Source organism: Carassius carassius, chromosome 31 (assembly GCF_963082965.1).
Source record: "Carassius carassius chromosome 31, fCarCar2.1, whole genome shotgun sequence".
NCBI classification, from domain to species: domain Eukaryota; kingdom Metazoa; phylum Chordata; class Actinopteri; order Cypriniformes; family Cyprinidae; genus Carassius; species Carassius carassius.
Window position 1 is genome coordinate 470,147 of NC_081785.1, and position 25,871 is coordinate 496,017.

A 25,871-nucleotide genomic window follows, 5' to 3' on the forward strand; every position below is an offset into this window, starting at 1 on the left:
GGCATTAAATGGTTAAAATCTAGAGTTGAAGATCTTTTTTCGGGTTCGGGCTTAATTTATATCATCTTACACGGGCTCGGAGCAGGGCTCGGGTTTGCGCTCCGGTTTGCGAGGTAAACGAGCGGTCATGTGATGTGTTTCGATATTGCATCTGTTTTTTATTTGTTGAACCTCAATTAAATTGTTAATCTTAACTTGGTTTGGACGTCTTTTGTATTTTCTAGTTCGGGGAACAGACACAGTCTCTATAGTGTGATATCTAGGTGAAAGAGTCTCTATGTGCTGAGAATTAACTGACCTCTGTGACGGGAGGCGGCTAGCAGACGGTCGGTTTAGCCAGTCTGTCTGCTTCCTGACTTGGGCCCCAGTTAGTCAAGTATACACACACACACACACACACACACACACACACACACACACACACAAAAGAAAAAAAGGAAAATCACATTAAAAAAAAACAGAGATCTGACCTCCTGATAATTACAGTGTTCCAGTGAGTTAAAACTCATCATCACTGATGTCTCCTCTGGTCTGCTCCTGTTCAGACACTTGCTGTTGAGTTTCTGACACACTTAAAGACTCCGCCATTATTCTCCCAAGTTCATCAACCTGATCTGACCCTTGATTATCTTCTGCAGTGTTCCTGGGACTGAGATGTTGGGAGATCTCGCTGCCTTCATTACGACCGGCTCGACTGTGGCTCACAGGTGTGGATGCTCCAGCAGAACTCAGGTCCTCGTTAAACACTTCACGAAGCAGATCATCAACATCATCTGATGGCAGCATCTGAATAATGACGGAGGCATGGGGGACTGAATAGAAATATCTGGTTAAATATTTTTTAAATACATTTATATTATATATAATTTCAAATATTTTATTTATCCACAACATCTAAAAGAAAACAAAAGAAGTGGTTAATTAAAGATAAAAAAAGAAAAGAAAAATGTATTAGAATCACCTTTGGCTGAATACAGCTTTCTGTGGTTTTTAATTATGTACTGATTCATCAGTTTGCCAGATGAGACAAGACTGTAACCTGAAAGAAGATTATTAGAGCCATTACAGACTATAAGAGTAATTAATTAATACAGTAAATGACATTATACATTAACATACCCATCAGAAAACAACAAATCAAAAGATCTCAGATGGCATTACTTTGCTTTTACCATAGCAATACATATTCAAAAACTTGTTGTACAAGACAGCAGCAGTTTTACAGATGTTTTCTTTGGATTGTTTGACATCTCAAAAGACAATATGGCTAAATATTACTTAATTAAAGCATTTCATGCTAGCTAAATTTAATATAAATATAAAATATGGCTCTAAACCTCTCTTTTCCTTATTCACAGTTGATCTAGACAATTCCTAGAAGCATAAAAATCCTTAAACAGTCCTAAAAAAAAAAAAATTGAAAAAAAAGTTTTTTTGTTAACCTGGCATCAAGTCTCTTACGACTCTTAATAAACCATGTTTTACTATCAAATAAATAAATACGTACAAATAAATAAAAAAATAGAATAAAAAAAAAAAACCTGGTTAAACCGTGGTGATTTTGCTACACTAACCTGTAATTTGCTACACTAACCTACTCTAAACCTAATCTGTAGTAAAACTGTGGTTATACAGATGATAACAAATTCTAAAAAATAATAATAATAATAATAATAATAAAAAAAGAAAATTGGATAATAGGCCTAATACAACCATGGTTAATTTTCTAAATGGATATGTATCTGTGTACACATAGTAATTTCTTTCATTTTCTTTGTTTTGCTTTTAGAACTGCATTACCTTTATGGTTTGATGTTTTGTACTTGTTTGATAAAGAAAAAAGATTCGCGATATGCGCTTCGAAGTCCGGATCTGAATCAAATGATTCGCAATCCGATTGGAGCGCTTCAAAACAGTGAATCATTTTTGCGGCGCAATGGTTTAACTGATTCGGATTTTCGAAAGGATCCGTTTCACCATCACTATACGTGCCTTTTTTTAATCATTACAAGCGATGTAGAAAAAAAGAATGGCTCTTTTGATCTGTTTTTGCCATCGAGTTTGAGTGTGAATCAATCGGAGCGGTTCCAGTGTAAACGACTCACTCGATTGATTCGGTTTGTCTGTTCCTCTTTTCACACCGTCAGCTCGCTAGTTTCATGACATTAACTGAAACAAGCGAAAAAACGTGTGATGTCTACAAAGAAAATATCAATCTTTCCAATACATAATTGAGAGATTATTGTTGCTGATAGTATTAGTCTATAGAGTAATAGTGAATGTAAAAAGAGCAAATGAGAGAAGCAGATAAATACAAAACAGCTGTGGGTGAAGGTTTGATTTTGATGTTGATAAGGACATGTCATAGACTCTACCAAATTCTAACCTTGCCCTGTAAATAAGATTGAATATGCAGTTTAAGGAATACATAAATGAAAAATCACATACACCGACTATTTACACTGCAGAGACAATTTTCTCTCATAAAATACTACACAACACAAAATATGAGCCACTAGTTCAAGTCTAAAAAGGTCCAATGATTTGTGTTCATCTGAGACTGAATATTTCATATACACAAATGCACATGTGGTTATGATGTCATGCCATTACTAATAGATGTGAGTCTTAAGGAGGCTGTAGAGTTTCATCCATATTTAATGAGGAATCTCTGGGTGGTTCCTGTTCAATGCATCAATGAAGCATTCAATGCATCAGCAAATGATGATGAAGAGATTCATCCTTCCTGTAAATGTTTTCACAGAGCTAAGAGCATGAGACAGCATAATGAGCATTTCAAAGACATTTCACATTTAAATAAAAAATCATATCAAATCACATTTGTAATACAGAAAAGTAATATTAGAATACACATTATATTTAATGTATATCATGCATGCTGTATTAAATAGTATATAATAATATTACTGTTAAAATAAAAATAATAAATGTATTAATTTATTAATACACAGTATCCTAAGGTAATGGTGTAAATTAATATACTCTGTTTATACATTATTCTGTGAGTGTATGGCTTGAACATCTTTATTATGAGTGAATATTATTTTTTTTATTCAGATATATTAGATTTAATAAAATTGTATTCAAATTTTAAACTATTAAAATACATTCAGTTTGACAAAAAAAAATGCATATATGATTTACAATACGTAAAATAATTAGCTAATGCTAACTGAATTATGAATATTATTATTATTATTATTATTATTATTATTATTATTATTATGTCGAACAATATATAACATAAACATTACTGTCATATTTAAATAATATTTAAAATAATGAAATATGATTTATAAGATTATAAAAAATATGGATATGGATATAATATTTAAGAGTATGCAATTGTAAATATAATAATAATAATATTGTTGTCAGAATAAAAATGAAACAAATCGTGTTATTATTAAATAATTAGCTATGAAATAAATAATTAAATATAAATTATATTATGATTAAATAAATATAGCTATTATTATAATAATATTTCACAATATGCAATGCTAAATTATTATTATTATTTGTTAAATATTATATATTATTATTGTAATCCTAGTAACGAGTAGATTAATACACTCTAAAATAATTTTTACTTTATCACAAGGGTGTTCATGGCTTGAATACAACCCACGGTCAAAATGAATAATTCACATTGGTGTGTAGTCGTTGATTTGCTGCTGGTGAGTGAGTCCAGCCCTCTGCACCTGCTCTCCATGTGAGCCGGTGTTCTGACAAATAATGCTACCTATCAGATTATGCTACCAACACTGTATTTATCATACTGTAAGGGTAGGTTTAGGGTTGGGGTAGGTGTACATGTTAATAAAGCCTCACACCTTATTAATATCATGCATGAAGCAAAATCTGATAGGTAACACTTTTCGCTATCGAATTATGCTACCATTGGTTTTAATGGGAGGTAGCATTTTTCGACAAGGCAGCACAAATCGACAGAACACCGGCTCTGTGCCGCTTCTGTGCCGCATTCACGCCGGAAAAACCCGATGATCAGTGAGTATCACTTCTATCTGTCAACCTCAACTCGACAAGATCATATGTCAGTTGTTATAACGAGCACGAATGACTAAAGATCAGCTGCTGAGACTGGGATGCTGGCTGGTCTCACACAATGACTGACAGTGTCGAGAGAATGAGGAGTGCACGAGCATCTCTCCTCGTCCTCATCCTCATCAGTGCGCGCGGCGCGCTCTCGGGTCTGAAGCGTTCGCTTTTTCTAAAGGAGCAGAAACACTCCGAGAGAAGCGAGAATGTAAAAGATTCGTCTCTCCGAACTGTTAGGATAGTTTTATTTTACTCTGACACGGAAAGGCGTGATCATCATGAAATTCCCGTCAGAGAATCAGAGGAAACAGGTGAACTGGGACCCTGAACAAGGTTAGTTGTGTTACTTGGTTCTTTCAACTCAAGTTGAGCTTATTTATTTACAACATTTGCGGGTTTGTTGCTTTTTTAAATGAGAGAAAACCTTTTTAATTTCAATATGGTCTGATAGATTAACAAATATTTTTTTTTCATCATCAGATTTATTATAATTTTTTTCTTCACACACATAGGCCTATATATATTCTTTATTTAGAACTATTTGTGGATTTAATATCTAGGCTACATACACATCAAAAGAGAATATATATATATATATATATATATATATATATATATATATAAGTATATTTATATACTTAAGTATATTTATATACTTAAGTATAAGTATATTTTATTTATATAAAGTATATCTATCTATCTATCTATCTATCTATCTATCTATCTATCTATCTATCTATCTATCTATCTATCTATCTATCTATCGTTATAAATTGCAGACATATACCATTTCATATTCTCTGAGTGCTTAAAAAAATCACTAAATAATGCGGTCATTATTGTAATCAACATGTATATCAGTGTTTGTATTTCTACTTAAATTGGAAATGGATCTGCGAGAGATATAGTGACATAGGAGTCCTTGAGTCACTCACATAAATCCCCAACTTGCAACATTTTCTGTTTCATTTTTACAAAGGGATTTTACTGAAGCATGCTGAGGGGCGGGGCCTGCATCAATTATGGGGTGGTGGTTTGAGCATTACATCATTGTGACTCACAGACTCCGCCCACTGTCCCCCACAAAGGCAGCGGTGAATGTTTAAAGGGGGCGACTAAACATCACTCTAACATAACCTGGAGTGCTTCTCTGAGTGGTGCTTAACCAGACGATTAGATGAAAGCTCCTCAGGAGACTCACAGATGATCACTTCAGGATCTATTACTCACATTACTAATGGACGGAATTATTACACCCTCTTCATGCACGTGCGCTCTGTGATTATGAACTGTAATGCAATTGCATTCTGTATTGTTTAACACAGTAAAAAATACCACATAGTAGAATTCAGTATATCTTAACAGTAACATATATACACTGGTAAAAAGTATAAAGACTGAAATACTATTTTCTTGTAAAACATATTCCATTCCATATTCTTTATTTCCAACTTTGAAAAAGCATTTTATATATGTATATATATATATATATATATATAACTGATCTGAATTAAGAGCAAAGGTCTGTTTAAATGCCGACGGGAGCTGTGTTTGAATTACAATCGTTTTTTTCCTAGTTGTAGTGATGTTCACACTCACGTGATGCCTTTTGAAAACCTTAGGCCGGTGACACACTGGCATATTGCACCTGTCAAACATAGTCTATTTTGCCGTCAATACTGTTGATGGTGTCCTTTATCAGTAGGCTTTATATTTATGCTCAACATGAAGTATAGATATTGTTGTAGTGAAGACAAGATCCTGGTCTGTCGGCGGTCTCCCTCTATGTCACCTCCAGTAGCAGCAGCGCACCCGCGCCACATCAGGCACGATTCTGGTGTGTAAAGACACAGAAAACGCGAAGCAGCCGGCACACTCCTGACACGCAGCAGAAACGCCACGCTCACGGTGTCACCGGCCTTAGAATCAGCTGCAGGGCGGGATTTGCGCTGAACGCGGAGACTTCCGCCACTTAATATGTTCGTTTGGAAACACGAAAATGTACCTATATTCCACATACAAAATATTGCATTTGGTAATTCGGTACACGCGTGCACCGTACCGAAAGCCCTGTACCGAATCGGTCCGGTACGAATACACGTACCGTTACATCCCATATATATATATATATATATTATAGACTTGTTTTGGGTGGGGATAAATGTAATGCAATCAATGCAAAATGTTGCATTGTAGTCTACGTAGCGGCCTAAAGTTTACATATGAAGCAGACTCACTCCCTCAGTCAAAATCTAGGGGTCGAGGGTCTGTCACTTCGTAAAGTGGAACGCACTTCAAAATGTCAGTGGGGATTCCCCCGAGGGGAAGTGCTTAGAGAAGTTTGTGAGTGTGTCTAAATTCCCTGTCTCCCAATCATAAAACCCTCAGGACCGTCAGCTTGCCAACCTCCCGGTACCACAGCAGTGACTTTCTCTCATGCAAAACTTCTAACCTTTTCAGGATTTTTTTTTAACCCTTAATCAACATTTCCACTGCTGCAGCAGTGGTTTTCCCTTCCTACAATATTTTAATTTAACAATTCTCTTTCTTTGTCACTACAGCAGTAGTATCAATCCTTATCCACCCCAGCAACGATTCCAATCAGAATTTTAACCATTTCACTGCTGCAGCAGTGAGTTTTTTCTTTCATTTCTGAATTTATTAATGTCGCAGTAGTGGCTTTCCTACCCTAATATCTAACAGTTCAACACTGCAGCAGTGAGTCGTCCTTCAACACCCGCAACATTCCTTCATCACTACAGCAGTACTGACAAATCCCAATTAGCCTTTACCCGTCAACAGCTTTCTTTTTGGGGGGTAAAATCACGTATTTATTTATTATTTTCAGTTGGCGACGAGCTTGCTGTCCTTTATAAGCCTTTTTTAGGAGGTTTCTTACTCGGAGCTCAAGCTGAGCCTTGGGTTTCGAGCCTCCTTCACGGACAGCAAGCCAAGTCCGTCTTACCATTAGCGTACCTGGCATGGCTGAATGGGAAGGCGAACTTTTGCAATATATTTATATATGTATATTTTTTTTTTTCAATTCATGTTTTTTTTTTCTCAGGTAACAAAGGTTTATTAGATCTTTGTAAGTAATTAAAGTTAAAAGATATGTAATATAATGTTCATTCTGGTTGCAATAATTTCAAAAAACTAATTTATCTTCTCCATCTGTCTCCGTCTCTATTTAGTGGCTGTTCAGACAAACATCGTCCCTCCGAAGAAGGTCCAGTCCAGTCTGGTTCAGGCCAGTGTAGCAGCCATGCAGAACCCGATGGGCTGTGAGATCAAAGCTAACGGTCACTGCACTCTCCCGCGCCTCTCCATCTCATCCCGCTCGGCCAGCGTGGTGACTGGGATGGATGCAGACGGTGCTGCGCCGCACTCGGTCATGAAGTGTAAGACGGTGGTGGCCGTGTTTGTGGTGGTGGTGACGTACCTGGTGTGCGGAGGTCTGGTCTTCTGCGCACTGGAGCAACCCTTCGAGAGCAACCAGAAGGACAACATCACGCAGGAGAAGGCCCTGTTCCTGGAGAGGAACCCCTGTGTTTCTCCAGCCGAGCTTGAGGCCGTTATCAAGGTGAGATCATGAGATCAGAGAAATACTCCGCTCACGAGAGGCTAAAATTAAAAAAATATCAGTCATCACTCTTTATCTCCAATAATGTGTCATTGTAAGATGAGATTAAAATGATCCAAACATATAATGCAGTGCAACCCAGTGCTGATTGAGAGATGAAGAAATAAAGGTGAGATGTTCTAGAGGCTTGTGAAGATCATTCCTCCGCTGAGAAATAATGAAAGAATATAAAATTACATTTTAGTTTAAGTTTTAGTAATTTTATTGTGTTTTTGTAATTGATATTAGTCGTTGTTTATTAGAAACATGTTTGTATGGTTTTTATAAGTTTTTATTTCAACTTTAGTTGTAGGTATTTTATTTTTCATATACAGCATTATATATATATATATATATATATATATATATATATATATATATATATATATATATATATATATATATATAGTTAATTTAAATTAAATGAAAATGAAAAAAGTTTAAAACTCTGTTGCCCTCTATTTTTGTATATTTTTTTATTTAACATTTACTCTACTTCCAGAAAATGTTTTCATTGTTTATATTTATAACTATAATGACCCTGATATCTACACATTTTCTTTATATAAAACAGTTACATTTTTTTGACAGTTTTTTTTTTTATCAGCCTCAATTAAAGGCAGTATAATAGATATTACCACAATTTATAAAAAATCATTACAATTTATAAGTTCAGTAATAGCGTTTACAATTTAGTTTTTAGTTATTTATTTAACATAACTGTAATTATATTTTTGCAGTAAAATAAGATTGATTCTCCTGAAATCAATTTCACAAAATATGACAAGTTTTTGAGCAATTAACCCTTAGTTGTGAAAGCTGAGGCTTTAAACTACATTTACCTAGAAAGACTGCATTCAGTGTCATAAAGTAGATTGATATTTAAAGCAGCATTTTTTGGTGACACTTGCATCATAGGATATCTAAAGATGCAAAATGAGTATTTTCCAGCTACGGTGGCCATCAGCAGCATCCTCCTCAACCACACATCTCCTCTGGCTGACGCCGAGCTCTAATCGATCATTAAATGTCATTCTGAAACAGACATGAATTCCTTTGGCCATCATCAGGATTATCAGCTCTCACTTTTGCCAGCATAAACTCACTTTAGGCTGAGTGTTGTGTATGTGATAAAGCACCAGCACTGCTTGTTACGTAACAGAGAACACATATATCTCATATATATATGGAAAGCAAATGTGCTGCCATCAATTAAAGCTTTGCATTGATTTCTCACAGCAGTACATTCTTCATAGTAAGCCTGGGAATACTGGGAGGGTAACACTTCCATTTTATAACAGACTGAGAAGACATTCTTAGTCCTGTATGTATCATAAGTTCATGTTAATATTAATAAAAGCTGTAAAGGCTATTGTTCATGGTTAGTTCTCTATAATCAAGAATTAAAATGTCATCTTAAATAGGACTTTCATCTCAAGGTTAACTGAGGCTCACTGATTCAAGCGTTTCCATGCAAATGAGTGTCCAGGGAGCTGTAATAATAAGGAAGCAGATGGTCACTAATAAACAGATTAGATGATACAGAAAGCTAGTATACTGAATACTTTACTGCATGATTACTAGCCTTTATATGCAGCAGAATGCGATGTGTAAATGTTTCAAATAGTAAAATGCCAAACCAGGGTTGTAAAAGGGATCATTTAAATTCTTTCATTAATTACACACCCTCATGTGAACACACATTAAGATATTTCGGATGAAATCCGAGAGCTTTCTGACCCTGCATAGACAGCAAGGGAACTACTACGTTCAAGGTCTAGAAAGGGAGTAAAGACATTGTTAAAATAGTCCATGTGACGTCAGTGGTTCAACTGTAATATTATGAAGCTACAAGATTTTTTTTCTGCGCAAAGAAAACAAAAACAATGACTTTATTCAACAATTTCTTCTCTTCTCTGTCAGTCTTTGATGTGTGTTCATGAAAGTACCACGATGCATGCATGTGCATAGTTTAATTTGAAGTAACAAAATGACTAAAACTGAATAATGATAATAAAATGAACAATATAAAAATAAACCGACAAACTCAAAAACACACAACAAAATTACTAAAAGAAAAAAAAAAAAATAACTGAGGCCCAATTATAATAAAAATGAATACTAAATAGTATATCAAACTAAAATAGTATATCAAAGAAACTAAAATAACAGTGTCACATGACCGCTTTACATTAAATCTTTCACTTTAAATCATCATGTGATCATTCTGACCTAGTTTACAAAGCATTATTGACACACTGTTTTCCTAATGAATGTTGTTCAGTTGCTTTGACTCAATGTATTTTGTATAAAGCGCTATATAAATAAAGGTGACTTTTACAAGGTGACAAAGTTTAGTCAAACCTGTCAATAACTGTATGCGTAAGTGATAAGATGTCACTTTGATGCACGCCTACATCCTTCTTCATATTTTTCCTCTTTACGTCACGCAAGCATCCTTTGTGACTCAAAGTGTGCCCTGAGCTCACGCCAAAGAAGAAACATTTTCCATTTCCAGTCAAGACAGTTGAAACGGACCCCTCGATAGGTAATAGGATCAGAGATAATCAATTATTAGAGGGGTCATATGATGCAATTTCAGTTTTTGCTTTCTCTTTGGAGTGTTACAAGCTCTTGGTGCATAAAGAAGATCTGTAAAGTTGCAAAGACTAAGTCCCAAATCCAAAGAGATATTCTTTATCAAAGTTAAGACTCTACCACGCCCTCCTAAAATGCCTCTTTTAAACACTGCCCCACATCTCTACATCACTATGTGCAAATATTTGCATAATGCCGCCCAAATTATCAAGCAAAGAAAGAAGGCGTGGTGTCAAAAACTGTCAATCAGACAACAGAAGGCATGGAGTATATCGTGTGTGAAACAAGTTTAACTGCAAAGTCTTGATCACAAAATGTGCATTTCAGATATGATACAGAAGGCTTTATGGGGTAATATCTCCTTTGCTTCTTCTGAAACTGAGATATTAATGATAATAATGGGGTCCTTTTCTCAGAAGAAACATCTGAGAGGAAAGAGACTGGCGCAAAAGTCTATTTAATCAAACTGTTATCTATGACAAACAACTGAGACAATGTGCTATAATTGATTCAAAAATGAATATTTTGTAGTGCATGAAAAGCATCTTTATTAGGCCTGTCTGTAACGATTATTTTGGTAGTCAATTATTCTGACGATTAATCATGCAATTTCATTTAAAATGTAAATATTTTTAATCGACTTTTAAAATAACTTAAAATACATGTCTAATGCAATGAGCGAATAATAATTGGTTCAAATAAACTATATCAAGTAATCATATAATTTTATTGAACAAAACTGGTAAAATACATAATGCATTATAAACAATGGAACTAATGTACATTAGGCATTTTAACAAATGCCTGCAGAGGGTGCCCTTGGCTTAACGATAGTTTTTACAGCTCAATCTAACATCATTTAATTCAAATGTCCACTTAATCTTTAATATTTGGCCACTTCTTTATAATAGAAATGCTACAGCTTCTGTCATTTCTTGAACACGAACATGTGGACATCAAAACATGCAAAGCCTTAGAAAACGGTCCAGTAATGCTTTTCATCGATTCTCATTCGTGGAATGTGCCACTTCCGGTATTTTGCCGTTTCATTGACACGGGCAAAAGGCAACCAAGTACTCAAATTTAATCAAGGAATTGTGACAGCCCTGATGTTCATACTGAAGATTCAGCTCAAAAAAGCCTTTAAACTCACACTTAATCTGAGCAGAATCAGATGCACGGCGTTTCAGTCATGTTGACATGCCTCAGTCCTGTCATGCGAGACCAGCTGGCTGTTGTTCTCAGCCGGGAGAGGGAATGACTCAGAAATCTTCCCACAAGGACACTTGTCGAGTCCAACCGGAGCAGAAAAAACATTACTCAAAAAAAAAAAAAAAAAACCCTTTCAGAATCAGAATGAGCTTTATTGCCAGGTATGTTCACACATACGAGGAATTTGTTTTCGTGACAGAGCTCCGCAGTGCAACATAACAGCGACAGAACAAAAAAACACAATAAGGAATAAAAAATACAAAAAAATACAAATAGGTGGGTAAGGATTGACAATATACAAATTGACAATGTATGGCAGGTATATTAAAAAGAGCATTTATGTATGTACATGTATATTATGTGGAAAAATTGTAACTGTACGCTAAGTATGTGTGTTTGGATAAATAAGTGTATGTCTATATAAATATAAATATAAGTAGTATAGTGTGTTCCATGTATGTACATGTATATTATGTGCAAAAGATTTACGTGTACGCTAAGTATGTGTGTTGGATAAAAAGTGTAGTGTATATAAATATAAATAGTGTAGTGTGTCCCACAGTTATTATCAGCTGTTCATAAGATGGATTGCCTGAGGGAAGAAACTGTTCCTGTGTCTGGTCGTTCTGGTGCTCAGTGCTCTGTAGCGTCGACCAGATGGCAAGAGTTCAAAGAGGGAGTGTGCTGGATGTGAGGGGTCCAGAGTGATTTTAACAGCCCTTTTTCTCACTCTGGATAAGTACAGTTCTTGAATAGATGGGAGGGTTGTACCGATAATTCGCTCAGCAGTCCGGACTACCCTCTGTAGTCTTCTGAGGTCCGATTTAGAAGCTGAGCTGAACCAGACAGTTACTGAAGTGCAGAGGATGGATTCGATGATGGTGGAGTAGAACTGTTTCAGCAGATCCTGTGGCAGGTTAAACTTCCTCAGCTGGCGAAGGAAGTACAACCTCTGCTGGGCCTTTTTCACAATGGAGTCAATGTGAATGTCCCACTTCAGGTCCTGAGAGATAGTGGTGCCCAGGAACCTGAATGACTCCACTGCAGTCACAGTGCTGTTCATGATGGTGAGTGGGGGGAGTGCAGGGGGGTTTCTCCTGAAGTCCACGATCATCTCCACTGTTTTGAGCGTGTTAAGCTCCAGGTTGTTGAGACTGCACCAGACAGCCAGCTCTTTAACCTCCTGTCTGTAAGCAGACTCGTCACCGTCCTGAATGAGGCCGATGAGTGTGGTGTCATCTGCAAACTTCAGGAGCTTGACAGAGGGGTCCTTAGATGTGCAATCGTTAGTGTACAGGGAGAAGAGCAGTGGGGAGAGAACACAGCCCTGGGGAGCTCCGGTGCTGATTGTACGGGTGCTGGATGTGTATTTTCCCAGCCTCACTAGCTGCTGCCTGTCTGTCAGGAAGCTGTTGATCCACTGACAGACGGAGGTGGGCACGGAGAGCTGAGTTAGTTTGGGCAGGAGGAGGTTTGGGATGATCGTGTTGAAGGCAGAGCTGAAGTCCACAAACAGGATCCTCACATAGGTCCCCGGTCTGTCTAGGTGTTGCAGAACATAATGCAGTCCGATGTTTACTGCATCGTCCACAGACCTGTTTGCTCTGTAGGCAAACTGAAGAGGATCCAGCAAGGGTCCAGTGATGTCCTTCAGGTGGGCCAGCACCAGTTTTTCAAATGACTTCATGACTACAGACGTTAGAGCCACAGGCCTGTAGTCATTTAGTCCTGTAATTTTGGATTTCTTTGGGATGGGGATGATGGTGGAGCGTTTGAAGCATGAAGGGACTTCGCACAGCTCCAGCGATCTGTTGAAGATCTTTGTGAAGATGGGGGCCAGCTGGTCAGCACAGGATTTCAGACAGGCTGGTGTAACACAATCTGGGCCTGGTGCTTTTTTCCTTTTCTGCTTCCTGAAGACCTGGCGCACCGCATCCTCGCTGATCTGTATTGCAGGTGTGGGGGAGAGGGGGGATGCAGGAGGTGTGAATGGTGAGAGCGCTTGATTGGAGAGGTGTTCAGGGTGGGTTGCAGGAGTTGTGAGTGGTGTGAACAGTTGTTTGGAGAGGCATTCAGGGTTGGTTGCAGGAGTTGTGAATGGTGAGAGCGGTTGATTGGAGAGGTGATCAGGATGGGTTGCAGGAGCTGTTAATGGTGTGAACGGTTGTGTGGAGAGGCATTCAGGGTTGGTTGCAGGAGCTGTGAATGGTGTGAACGTTTGTTTGGAGAGGCATTCAGGGTTGGTTGCAGGAGTTGTTATTGGTGTGAACGGTTGTGTGGTGAGGTGTTCAGGGCAGGTGATGGGTGTTCTTTCAAACCTGCAGTAAAACTCGTTCAGATCGTCTGCCAGTCGTTGATTTTCCACAGTGCTGGGGGGTGGTGTCTTGTAATTGGTGATCTTCTTTAGGCTTTTCCACACTGATGCGGAGTCGTTCGAAGTGAACTGAGTCCTTATTTTTTCAGAATAATTCCTCTTTGCCACTTTGATCTCCTTTTCCAGTGTGTATTTAGCCTGTTTATACAAGACATTGTCCCCCTTCACGTAAGCATCTTCTTTGGCCTGACGGAGCTGTCTGAGTTTTGCAGTGAACCACGGTTTGTCATTGTTGTAATTTAGTTGAGTCTTGGTAGGAATACACATATCCTCACAGAAACTGATATATGATGTTACCGTCTCTGTGAGTTCGTCCAGATCAGTGGCAGCAGCTTCAAAAACACTCCAATCAGTGAGGTCAAAACAAGATTGTAAATCCTGCTCTGCTTCATTAGTCCATCTTTTTACAGTCCTTAATACAGGTTTAGCTGATTTTAGTTTCTGCCTGTAGGTCGGTATAAGATGAACCAGAAGGTGATCAGAATGTCCCAAAGCTGCTCGTGGAACAGAGTGAAATGCATCCTTTATTGTTGTGTAACAGTGATCCAATATATTACTGTCTCTTGTGGGACAAGTAACATGCTGTCTGTATTTTGGCAGTTCACGGGAGAGATTGGCTTTATTAAAGTCCCCAAGAATGATTAAAACAGAGTCTGGGTGTTGTTGTTCTGTCTCTGTGATCTGCTCAGCGAGTTTCTGTAAAGCTGAGCTCACGTGCGCTTGAGGAGGGATGTAAACACTCACCAGAATGAACGAATGAAACTCCCGCGGCGAATAGAACGGCTTGCAGTTAATGAAGAGCGTTTCGAGATTTGAGCAGCACGTCTTCTTTAACACAGTTACATCTGTACACCACCGTTCACTGATGTAAAAGCATGTCCCGCCGCCGCGCGATTTCCCCGTTGATTCTGCGTCGCGATCCGCTCTAAACAGCTGAAAGTCCGGCAGATGGAGCGCGCTGTCCGGTATGGTGTCATTCAGCCAAGTTTCCGTGAAACACAGAGCAGCAGAGTGGGAGAAATCTTTATTTGTCCGAGAGAGCAGAAGAAGTTCGTCCGTTTTGTTGGGTAGAGAGCGGAGATTTGCCAGATGGATGCTAGGCAACGGCGTTCGAAATCCGCGTTTTCTGAGTCTCACGAGCGCTCCCGCTCGCTTTCCCCGCCTGCGCGTCCTCTTGAAGCGTGTGATCAGCGCAGCCGCTCCGCCGACAAGAATGTCCAGCAAAACATCAGAATAGTCGAAAACCGGTGAAATATCGGGAGATGTGTGTTGCCGAATATCCAGCAATTCGTCCCTGGTGAAACTGATTGCAGGAATATAACTAAAGACAGGACAAACTAACAAAAACACAAAAACAACTGCAGAGCACGTCACGGAGGCAGCCATCCTGTATCGGCGCCACTTCTAGAACCATGCTGTTGTTTCATGTTTCATGCTGACAGCATGTTGTTTTGTGTTTCTATCTTTCATATCATCTAACTTATTTATTGCTGTAGTTTATAAGGATCGATTTCTGACCGTTAACTTCTACTCCTTTACCTTTCTGTTACATATATCCCTCTTTCTCTGGGTACAGATATATCTTGTACTACTTCACGATTGGTGACTAACATAAAAACATCATCCCCACAGTCTGCTCAGACAGGACTTATCGGTATATTGACTAAATTTACTCAGCTTAATCCATTTATACTAATTATTCTTTAAATAGAAAGAATAGAAGAGCCACACAAACTGATCAAATTAACTGACAGATGGAGCAGTCTGATTTTCAGTGCAGGATTTTTAGACAATGAAACAAAGTGGCTGACGTCATATTGACATCACTTTTAATAATTGAATCCAAGTCTAATGAAATACTTTGAGAAACGTGATGTTCTTAAAGTAGCTGCCATTGTGCAGGGGTGACTCAGGGGAAATGGCTTTGTGAAATGATTTGTTAATTTTGTTTGCTCACTTACTGTCAATGAAGCATTTCCAGAATGGCTGTCTGAGTCTTTTTCTGTATGTGCATCTTTTCCCAGCATGCAGTAGATGCGGTCAGCGTTGGCGTGAGTCCCATTGGAGACACGTCCTATAATTCCAGCCACTGGGACCTCAGCAGTGCTTTCTTCTTTGCTGGAACCGTCATCACTACGATAGGTAAAATAAACTAACCTTCAGAAGAGAACAGCAATGCAGCTCAGTGATACCTCTAAAAATACTGCACATTATGAGAAATAGTTCAACTTTTACTTTATGCGAACATTATGAGAAATAGTAAAATTAGTTGCAAATACTTTTTTACATCTTAAATGGTAAGCAAATGCTGTTTTATGTTGACTTCTTAATAGTAATATTTGCAGCAATGCTGTTAAACATTTACTTTAAATGGTAAATGCTGTTTTGTGTTTACATTTATATTAGTAAAATTTGCAGCAAATGCTGTTTTATGTTGACTTTAAATGGTAAATGCTGTTTTGTGTTGACTTTTAATAGTAAAATATGCAGCACATTGCTTTAAATGATAAAAAATGTTCTTACTTTAAACAATGCATTTGTTTTTCATGTTTTACTGGTAATACCAAACTCTGAAATTGAAAGGGACTAAAATTGAGCAGAAGTACAAGGTTTGACATAGTCAGGCTAAAAATTTGCAGAAAATGCTGTTTTATGTTGACTTTAAATGGTAAATTCTGTTGTGTTGACTTTTAACAGTAAAAATTTGCAACAAATGCTGTTTTACTTTGACTTTAAATGGTAAATCCTGTTTTGTGTGGACTTAACAGTAAAATTTGCAGCAAATTGATTTAAATGGTAAAAAATGTTTCTTACTTTAAACAATGCATCTGTTTTTCATGGTTTACTTCGACCAATATTTGCACTGAGATTCATAAGCGTAACTGCACAACACATGAGACTTTCAGCCCAATTCTCATCTCTTACTGAAACTGTTTAGTTTGTCATTGTCTGAACTTCCCTTTTGTTCAACAATCTATAATTACTGCCATGTTCTCTCAGTAGAAGCCACCAATTGTCTCCCTCTGGATCTATGAATGTGGTTTTAATAGAGGGGGTCAACTAGAGCAGTTTGTTTTATAACGATTAGATAACCTCTTGTCTTTTCCGCCTACGTCTACAGGCTATGGAAACATCGCCCCCAGCACTGAGGGCGGCAAGATTTTCTGCATCCTTTATGCCATATTTGGCATCCCTCTGTTTGGCTTCCTTTTGGCCGGGATCGGTGATCAGCTAGGGACCATGTTTATGAAGAGTATTCTGAAGGTGGAGAAAGTTTTCAGGGTGAGTCGACTTGTTATAGGATAGTTAACTATTTACTGGTTATATAAATACTTCAGTTCACCTGAAATTTCTTCTGCCTCCCTTTATAGCAAAAACACAAGCAAATCAGTCAGACTAAAATCCGTGTCACCTCCACTATACTCTTCATCATTGCTGGCTGCATCATTTTTGTCACCATCCCAGCAGTGATTTTCAAACACATCGAGGGATGGAGTACTTTAGAATCCATTTACTTTGTTGTCATTACTCTCACAACAATCGGCATTGGAGATTATGTAGCAGGTAGGAGCACTGATGAGGGCATTTTACATAATTTTGCCTAGTATAGTCAAGAGTTGGTTAATTTTTTACAGCAAATGCTATATTATGTTGTCCTGGCTGTTTTACATTGACTTCAAATGGTAAAATTTGTAGCAAATGCTATTTTATGTTGAAATTAAATGGATAAAGTTGCTACACATGCTATGTTGAATTTAAAGAGTTAAATGCTATTTTACATTTAATTTAAATGGTAAATGCTATTTTAAGTTTACTTTTAAGTAGCAAATGCAGATTTATCTTGAATTTATTTGCTGCTGATGTTGCTTGACATTGGGTTTAAATGTAAATTCAGTTGAATTTAAATTGTAAAATTAGCTGCAAATACTATTTTAAGTCGACTTTAAAGTAGTATATGCTGTTTTATATTGGTTTTTAATGGTACATTTGACTTCAAATTCTGTTTTATGTATATTTAAATGGTAAAATTGGTTGAAAATACAGATTTACGTTTACTTTAAATTGTAAATTCAGTTTTTTGTTGACTTTCAAATGGTAAATGCAATTTTCCGTAGTCTTTGTTCAAATTAATTTAAGTTTTAAAGTTTTAAATGGTAATTTTACATCATTTTGTCAAGAGTCGCTTAATTTTGATAACCCATTTGATGGAGTATTGTGCTAGTGGCACCATAATCATTGGTTTGATTGCTAGAGAAGTCACATTTTGATCAAATGAACATATCAAAAGCACTGTAAATTGCTTTGGATAAAGGCATCAACATAAATGAATAAATGTAAATATCATTTTTACCTGACAGCTTCTCAAAATACTTTTCCTGGCAAGTTTGCATCTTTTGTTCCTGTTCAGACCTTGTTTTGACCTTTTGGAATGGAATTGGACAGAATGCTTTGAACACTCCATTCCAGTGGAATAATTGGGTATTAAAACGTTCATTATTTTATAGGAGGAGATCGCATAATAGAATACAAGAAATGGTACAAGCCTCTGGTCTGGTTCTGGATTTTGGTGGGTCTGGCGTATTTCGCAGCGGTCCTGAGCATGATTGGAGACTGGCTCAGGGTTCTGTCCAAGAAAACAAAAGAAGAGGTATGAAATATCAAACATGACATCCAATTTACAATACAGCATTATTTCACAGCATCAGAGCCATATTTACTTTGTGCTACACATCCCTGGTCTTTCCTTTTCAGCTGATGATAACTAGGGTGTGTAAACTATTGGTTAATGCTAACCAGAAGGCATTGATTTGGCTGCAGTTGCTAATGCAACCTTTCTAGTCAATAGTTATTAATGCACTCATTTAATGCTGGTTAGTGCAATAAAGGTCATGGCAATAATATCAAATAATGATAGATCTGATAAAGAAGTGTCACCAGTGGGATACTTGAATATGCTGTGAAGGGTGAACTCGACCTGCAACTTTCATTTTGATATGAAGCACACGTTACACCATCTTTATCATGACGATATCAAGCCATGTTGCTGTTAAAAGAAAAACTCACTGTGAAATGCATCATATTATGAAAAATATACAATAAACGGTAAAATGCTGTTATGCATTTAATTTGTATTTTTTTTAATAAATGTATTAATGTTGACTGTAAATGTTAAAATAAGTTGCAAATGCAGTTTCACGTTGGCTTTAAATAATAAAATTAGGCGCAAATTATTTTTTAGGTTGACTTTAATGGTAAAATTTGTAGCAAATGCTGTTTTGCATTGGCATTAAATGACACAATTAGTCACAGTAATGGCTTAGGTTGACTTTAAATGGTAAGATTAGTTGCACATGCTGTTTTACCTTGACTTTAATGCTAAAAATAAAAATTAGTAATCTCAAGAAATGTTTTACATTGGATTCAAGTAGTAAAATTAGCTTTAAAATGGTAGATTTAGTTGCAAATGATGTTTTAATGTAAGGTTAAGCACAGCGCTGAATTGTTTCTAAATGTCACTCTCACGCAGGTCGGAGAGTTTAAGGCCCATGCGGCAGAATGGAAGGCAAATGTTCGGGCAGAGTTACGCGAGACACGGCGACGCTTCAGCGGCGAGATCCACGACAAACTTCAACGTGCGGCCACCATCCGCAGCATGGAGCGCAGACGTCTGGGTCTGGAGCAGCGGGCGCACTCGCTAGACATGCTGTCACCTGAAAAGCGTGCTGTTTTCGCTAGTCCGGACGCCAGGCAATTTAAGACCTCCTCGCAGGAGAGCATCGACACTAAACTGAACAACCTGCGACTGAAGGCCGAGCACAGTGAACAGCAGGCATCCTCCGAGGAGAACATCTTCAACCGCTTCGGCTCGCTCACCAAACTGGCCAAGCGCAACAGGAGCAAAGACCTCCACAGGAACATCCCAGAAGATGCCAGCAGGCTGGGCGATGTCCTCAGCAGCAACAGCAGCAACGTCAGTTTGGGAGAAGAGAGAAGAGAGGACGAGGAGGAGATGGAGGAAGAGAAAGAAGCAATGGAGGCCAACACTGGCTTCACATGTCTGCCTCACTATCCTGAGGAACCCAAACAGCAGAACGGGTTCGCTCCGGCTCAGGCCAAAGAACAAGAGCGAAATAAAAGACTGGAGCAGAAAGAACATCAACCGTAGGCAGACAGCGACAGGGTGAACATGTGCCTTTGTGTTTTGTAAGCTGCGGTTTGACACGTTATCGATCAACTGGAGCTGATTTTCACTGTGACAAATGACAAGTTGCCAAAAATATGAAAAGACACAGAGAGCTCAAGGAATACAGACTGACATCACCTTAAACTGTAAATTCTGTCATTGTTTACTCACACTCGTGTTGTTCCAAACCTGCATGAATTTCCTTCTTCAATGGAAAGCTCCAAAAATGACAAAAAAAATTAATAAATGTCACTGATGTTACATTTGGTGCTATATACCAGTTTCAGATTGACAGTTGTGGTGGAAAGTAAGATTTCAGTGAATAACGACTTTTTTGGAACTTAGTATGAATTTTTTCACATTATTATTAATAATGCAATTCATCTGCTTTAGTCAGAAATCATATTGTCCTTTTTTGCTCTGCAGAAAAAGAAACTCAAATGGGTTTAATGAGGATTAATTACTCCTCACAGGACAGTCAACAAAGGCTTTTGCTCTTTTCGAAGGTGTGATAACTGTAAATCACGATGTCTTAGGAAAGAAAAACATGCATGGATATCTACTGCTGCTCAGATGAATCTGTCATCTACGATGGCAAATCAAAAACTTCTATGAAACACTAATTTATTGAATTTGGTGAAAAATTTAGATGTTCTCAATAACTTTTGATTGTGATGCCAGAGATTAAACAACAACGATTTATCTGATCGTAAAATACTGCGTTCACACAGAACTCTATCAACATATCAAACCCCCTCAAAATGACTGGAATCGAAGCCATACTGATGACATTAAATGAAAATGAAACCCAATTTACTCAAAGTATTAGAACATGATGAACAAATGGCATCTTTATAAGACATATAGTGACCCCCACAAATATCTAGACACACTTCAGTCACACAATTTTTTTTGAATATCATTGCATTAAATAATAAAAGATCACAGCAAAAGTCTTTTATTGTAAAGAAAGATGCAATCTTTACAAAACATCACACAAAAATTTTCACCATTATAAATGGTTATACGATTGATCTAGTGTTGAAAATATGATGATTAAGACAAAAATAAAGAAAGGTGACTTCAGTGAATTAAAAAAATGTGAAATGCATCATGTTAAAAATAGATTATAAATGTCAAGGCTAATTTTTGGCAAATGTTTTACATTGACTTTAAATTATAAAATTAGTCACAAGTGATGTTTTATATGGGCTTTAAATGGTAAAATTATTTGCAAACAGTTTACTTTGACTTTAAATCGGAAAACTGGAAACAAATTATGTTTAACATTGACTTTAAATGGTAAAATAAGTTGAAAAAGCTGTTTATCTCTTTAAGAGACACAAATATATTTTCAAATACTTTTTGGGGTTGCTGTAAACCCACAATTATTCCATTATTGCCATAAAACAGTGATTTGTTGTTATCATCTGATATCAGTTCATATATGTGACCCTGGACCACTAAACCATTCTAAAGTGTTGTTTTTTTTTTAAACTTAGATTTAAACATAATCTAAGCTGAGTAAATAAGCTTGGATGTATAGTTTATTAGGATCTGACAATATTTGTCTGAGAACCAACTATTTGAAAATCTGGAATCTGAGGGTGCAAAAAAAACCTAAACATTGAGAAAATCGCCTTTAAAGTTGTCTAAATGAAGTTCTTAGCAATGCATATTACTAATCAAAAATTAAGTTTTTATATATTTATGGTAGATACTTTACAAAATATCATAATGGAACATGGTCTTTACTTAATATCCTAATGATTTTTACATAAAACAAAAATCGATTATTTTGACCCGTACTATGTTTTCTTTTTTTTAGACTATTGCTAAAAATATATCCCAGAGACTTCAGACTGGTTTTGTGCTCCAGGGTCAGATATGGGAACCATTTTTATGCCCACAGAACAATGTCTTCCACTGTAACTCAAAAATATGGTAAAAAGTGTGAATGCATAAATAAAACATTGTTGACCTTTTTTGATGTACAATAGTGAATGCAAATGTATAAACACACACACACACACACACACACACACACACACACACACATTACATCCCAAGATATTACGGTAATCGTAGTCATGCTCTGTGTTGTCACTGTGATCACATCAATACTTGTGCAAACATGACATCAAATGTAATGAGTGCCTTTGGGAAAATAAATCATGAAATGCGGCTTTGGCTTTGTAGCATTTACTGGTGAACCAATTAGAAAGTCAGACAGAAAGGAATACAAAAATGCAAGTAAAACACACCAGTGAATCAAAGTTTTTACATTACATAACATGCATTGCTTTTATGTGCTTAACCCTTGTGCGACCTTTTGTCCATTTTTGTCCTTTTCATATTTTTTAAATTTTCTTGGAACATTTTGCATGTGTTTTTGCCAACTTTGTATTTTTATGGGAATTTTACTATTTTACTTCCATTTCCTTTAATAAATCTATTTTGCACTTGGTACACAAAATTGTTCCTGTCAGGACCTTTTTTACCAGATGATGCCATTTTTTTCAGGTTTGGCCTATAAAGGAAATACTTGCTTGGTTCCTGTTTTCTGCATATTATAGAGCCAATTGGAAAAAATAATGCAGCTACAATTGTGTGGGTGTGTTGGTTTGTATGTGTTATATTATATCTAAAAAAGTGTGTGCGTTTGTATGAAAAACTCTATTGCAAATCACAAATCAAACTACTGTGTGCATCAGCAGAGTTTTGCTGGCATCTAATGAGGAAAATTTGGTACTGCGCCCAAACAAAATCTTACTGAAAGCTAATTTTTTAAGATATCAACTTCAAATTTGCAATTCAACTTGTTTAGAATCATGGCTTTGATTTTCTAGCAGTTATAGAGTTTGACATGTTTCATAAAATATATATTTTTATAGAAAATATTGTTCATAAATCATTTTCATAAATTTAAACCTCTATACCTTTTTTTTGTTTTTTTACTTCAACAATTACTTGCCATGGGTCTTCTTTAAAATGAGACCAAATTAACTCTGTGCTCCCAAGCTTAAAATTTGTATGACAACTTTTTGACATGGATATTTTTGTCCACTATGGACCTATGTGTAACTTCTTTAAATTGATGCACAAGGTTTGAGTAGAGTTTGTTTCAAGCCTTAACTTCTCATTAGTGGTCGGATGTGTTCAGATTGCCACATTAGTGTTTCAATATTTTGAGAGTGTTTTACACTCTGCCGCAGAGTTTCCCAACCAGGGGTTTACAGTGAAACTGCATGGGCTTCATGCAACTGTGAGAGAACTGAAGTCAGGTTCAATTACATAAAACGCATAATATATTTGTTTCATATTCGCCACACTTATAAAAGTTTGTAATATGGAAAGATGAGGACCCAAAAGCGGTTATGCAAGTGAAGCTCCTTTACAGTTTTTTTGGATTGCTTAACCACGATTTTCAAAACAGGGCCCGTGTTTTCAAAACACTACACAGAATAAGCACAACCACACACCCAATTAGCAAAACACTACAGATCCTTTGCATAATTAAACACTCTTTTAAAAAGTATACACTTCGGTTTAAAAACCACACTTTGTTACCATATGAAACACACACGTTTCACATTACTATACTCTGTTTGCACGAGTTACACTCTGCTGTGATAAACCTAAAACACTTTTAGCACTTCTACGTCCCTATGATTAGAGTAGGCTACCATCAACAAAGTACAAATATAATGTAAATTCACCAAACAAAACACATGACCAATGTTACAGACTGAAGAAACTCATTCATTTCTCAACACGCCCAAAATGTTGACATGGAGATTCATGAGAAAAAGGTCACTTTACATATTGTACTGCAAGTTTACGGTAAAAAAAAAAACACTAGACATGGTCTCTTCGCCTAGCTGGATCTGGCCAGAGAATTTCATCAACATCGCAGGCAATGTTGTCATTAGCAAGACACCTTGGAAATAAACGTCTTGAATGGCGAATCCATCCTTGTATTGCTGCTGCCTCCATCTGGTCACAGGCCTCCTCCATGGCTTGGATGAGGGGTACCTCAGCCTGGTACCTTCCACCGCCATGCCGAAAAAACTTTTCTATAGGGTTGAGGAATGGAGAGTATGGTGGAAGATATAGGACGGTGAAATGTGGATGTTGCTGAAACCAGTTCTGAACCAGAGCGGTGGAAAGACACATTGTCCCAGACAACAATGTATTGCATATGATCGATTTGATTTGCTGCGGTTATGTTGTGCAATTGGTCCAAGAATGTAAGTATGAGTGCTGTATTGTAAGGGCCCATATGGGCATGGCGGTGGAGGACCCCATTCTGTGTAATGGCTGCACAAAGTGTTATATTACCCCCACGTTGCCCTGGGACGTTGACTATAGCCCTGTGGCCAATGATGTTTCTTCCCCTCCTTCGTGTTCTTGCCAGGTGGAACCCAGCCTCATCTACGTAAATGAACTCATGCTGGATCTCCTCTCCATCCATTCGTAAAACTCTCTGAAGAACAGTGTCAGGCAAAATTGTGTAGTTCAGTGTAGATCTAGTATACATATTACAGTACAGTAAAAGATATGAGACAGTATGCAAGATCACACTGCTAAAGTGAGTACATACCTCTGCATAATCATGCCGCAGTTGTTTCACCCTTTCGGAATTGCGCTCAAAAGGCACTTGATAAATTTGCTTCATTTGAATATGTTTTTTTTTAGGATGCGTGCCAGTGTTGATGTTGAGACCTGATGGATATTGTTGAAACTGACGTGGTTATTGACAATGTTAGCTTGGAGCTGATTGAGTGTTATAGCATTGTTGGCCAAAACCATGTTTACTATCTCCCTCTCTTGCTGTTCGGTGAACATAGGAGGCCTTCCCCCCCTTGTCGTTCCTGACCCTCAATCCTATGTAGAAAAAAAAAAAAAACAGTATACAATAGTACAGTAATTTCACAGAAAAAGGTAACAGAAATGCTGATAGTGCATAGAATACAGTACTGTTAGCAGTTACTGAAACCGTGCAGATGTTTTTGATATGATGATATTTTTACAATACCTATTTTCCAGTCGAAATGTTCTTATCACACTTGCCACTGTGCCACTAGCATTTGATTTTATTTAAATTATTCTGTTTTCAAAATGCATTCATTCAAATTGTTTAGAATCAGCATGCATAATTTAATTATCTGTAAATCAAAAGTATTGTTCTGAAGAAAATTAAAAGTATGAATCATTGCAATGCAATTTAAATTCATAAATCTTAAATTTAGATCTAAACATTACTGACTAATTTTTGTATAAGACCAAATAATGTCAATGTCTTAATTTGTGCTGCAAATATGAAAAAACATCATGCAAAAAGCCTCTTGTTGAAGTCAAGTGTGCTTGGACTAACGGTTTTCATATGGTGGACAGTAAACAGTTGTCAACTTGTCTTGATTGAAGAAGGGGCATGAGGCATTTATCGGGACCAAAATAATTAATCTCTTGAGGTTGGGCTCTTAGGCTACGTTCACACTGCAGGGCTTAATGCTCAATTCCGATTTTTTTAAAAAATTTGATTTTTTTGCAAGGCCGTTCACATTTCCAATTAAATGCGACCTTTTGTGATCTCCTGAGTGAACGTGAAATGACCCAGAAGTGACCCGTATGCGCAGAAGAGTACTCAACGCTCAACGACGTCACTCGTTGTTTGCGGAAGTAGCTAACGTTAAACATGGATTTCAACAACAGTGTAGTCAACAGCGGAGCTCTTTTTGCAATATTAAAGTTATTTTCCCAACGGAGCCAGCACAATTACAATCTTCTCGTTTTAAGAA

General features: G+C 37.1%; 1 protein-coding gene across 1 annotated transcript; it reads left to right on the forward strand.

The window, feature by feature from the left end:
• Positions 1-4,189: 4,189 nt before the first annotated feature.
• On the forward strand, positions 4,190-20,969 carry LOC132111972 (potassium channel subfamily K member 10-like). The gene is made up of 7 exons (XM_059519573.1): positions 4,190-4,416; positions 7,275-7,663; positions 15,911-16,028; positions 17,008-17,168; positions 17,258-17,450; positions 18,392-18,534; positions 19,414-20,969. Exons 1-7 carry the CDS (start codon positions 4,362-4,364, stop codon positions 20,050-20,052), a joined length of 1,698 nt encoding a protein of 565 aa, XP_059375556.1. The 5' UTR covers positions 4,190-4,361; the 3' UTR covers positions 20,053-20,969.
• The last annotated feature ends 4,902 nt before the right edge of the window (positions 20,970-25,871 follow it).

Coding starts and splice junctions, on each gene's coding strand:
- LOC132111972 (XM_059519573.1), top strand. CDS start 4,362: ATGAAATTCCCGTCAGAGAATCAGAGGAAACAGGTGAACTGGGACCCT. Junction 16,029..17,007: donor AACCGTCATCACTACGATAG/GTAAAATAAACT, acceptor CTACGTCTACAG/GCTATGGAAACATCGCCCCC. Junction 17,451..18,391: donor CATTGGAGATTATGTAGCAG/GTAGGAGCACTG, acceptor ATTATTTTATAG/GAGGAGATCGCATAATAGAA.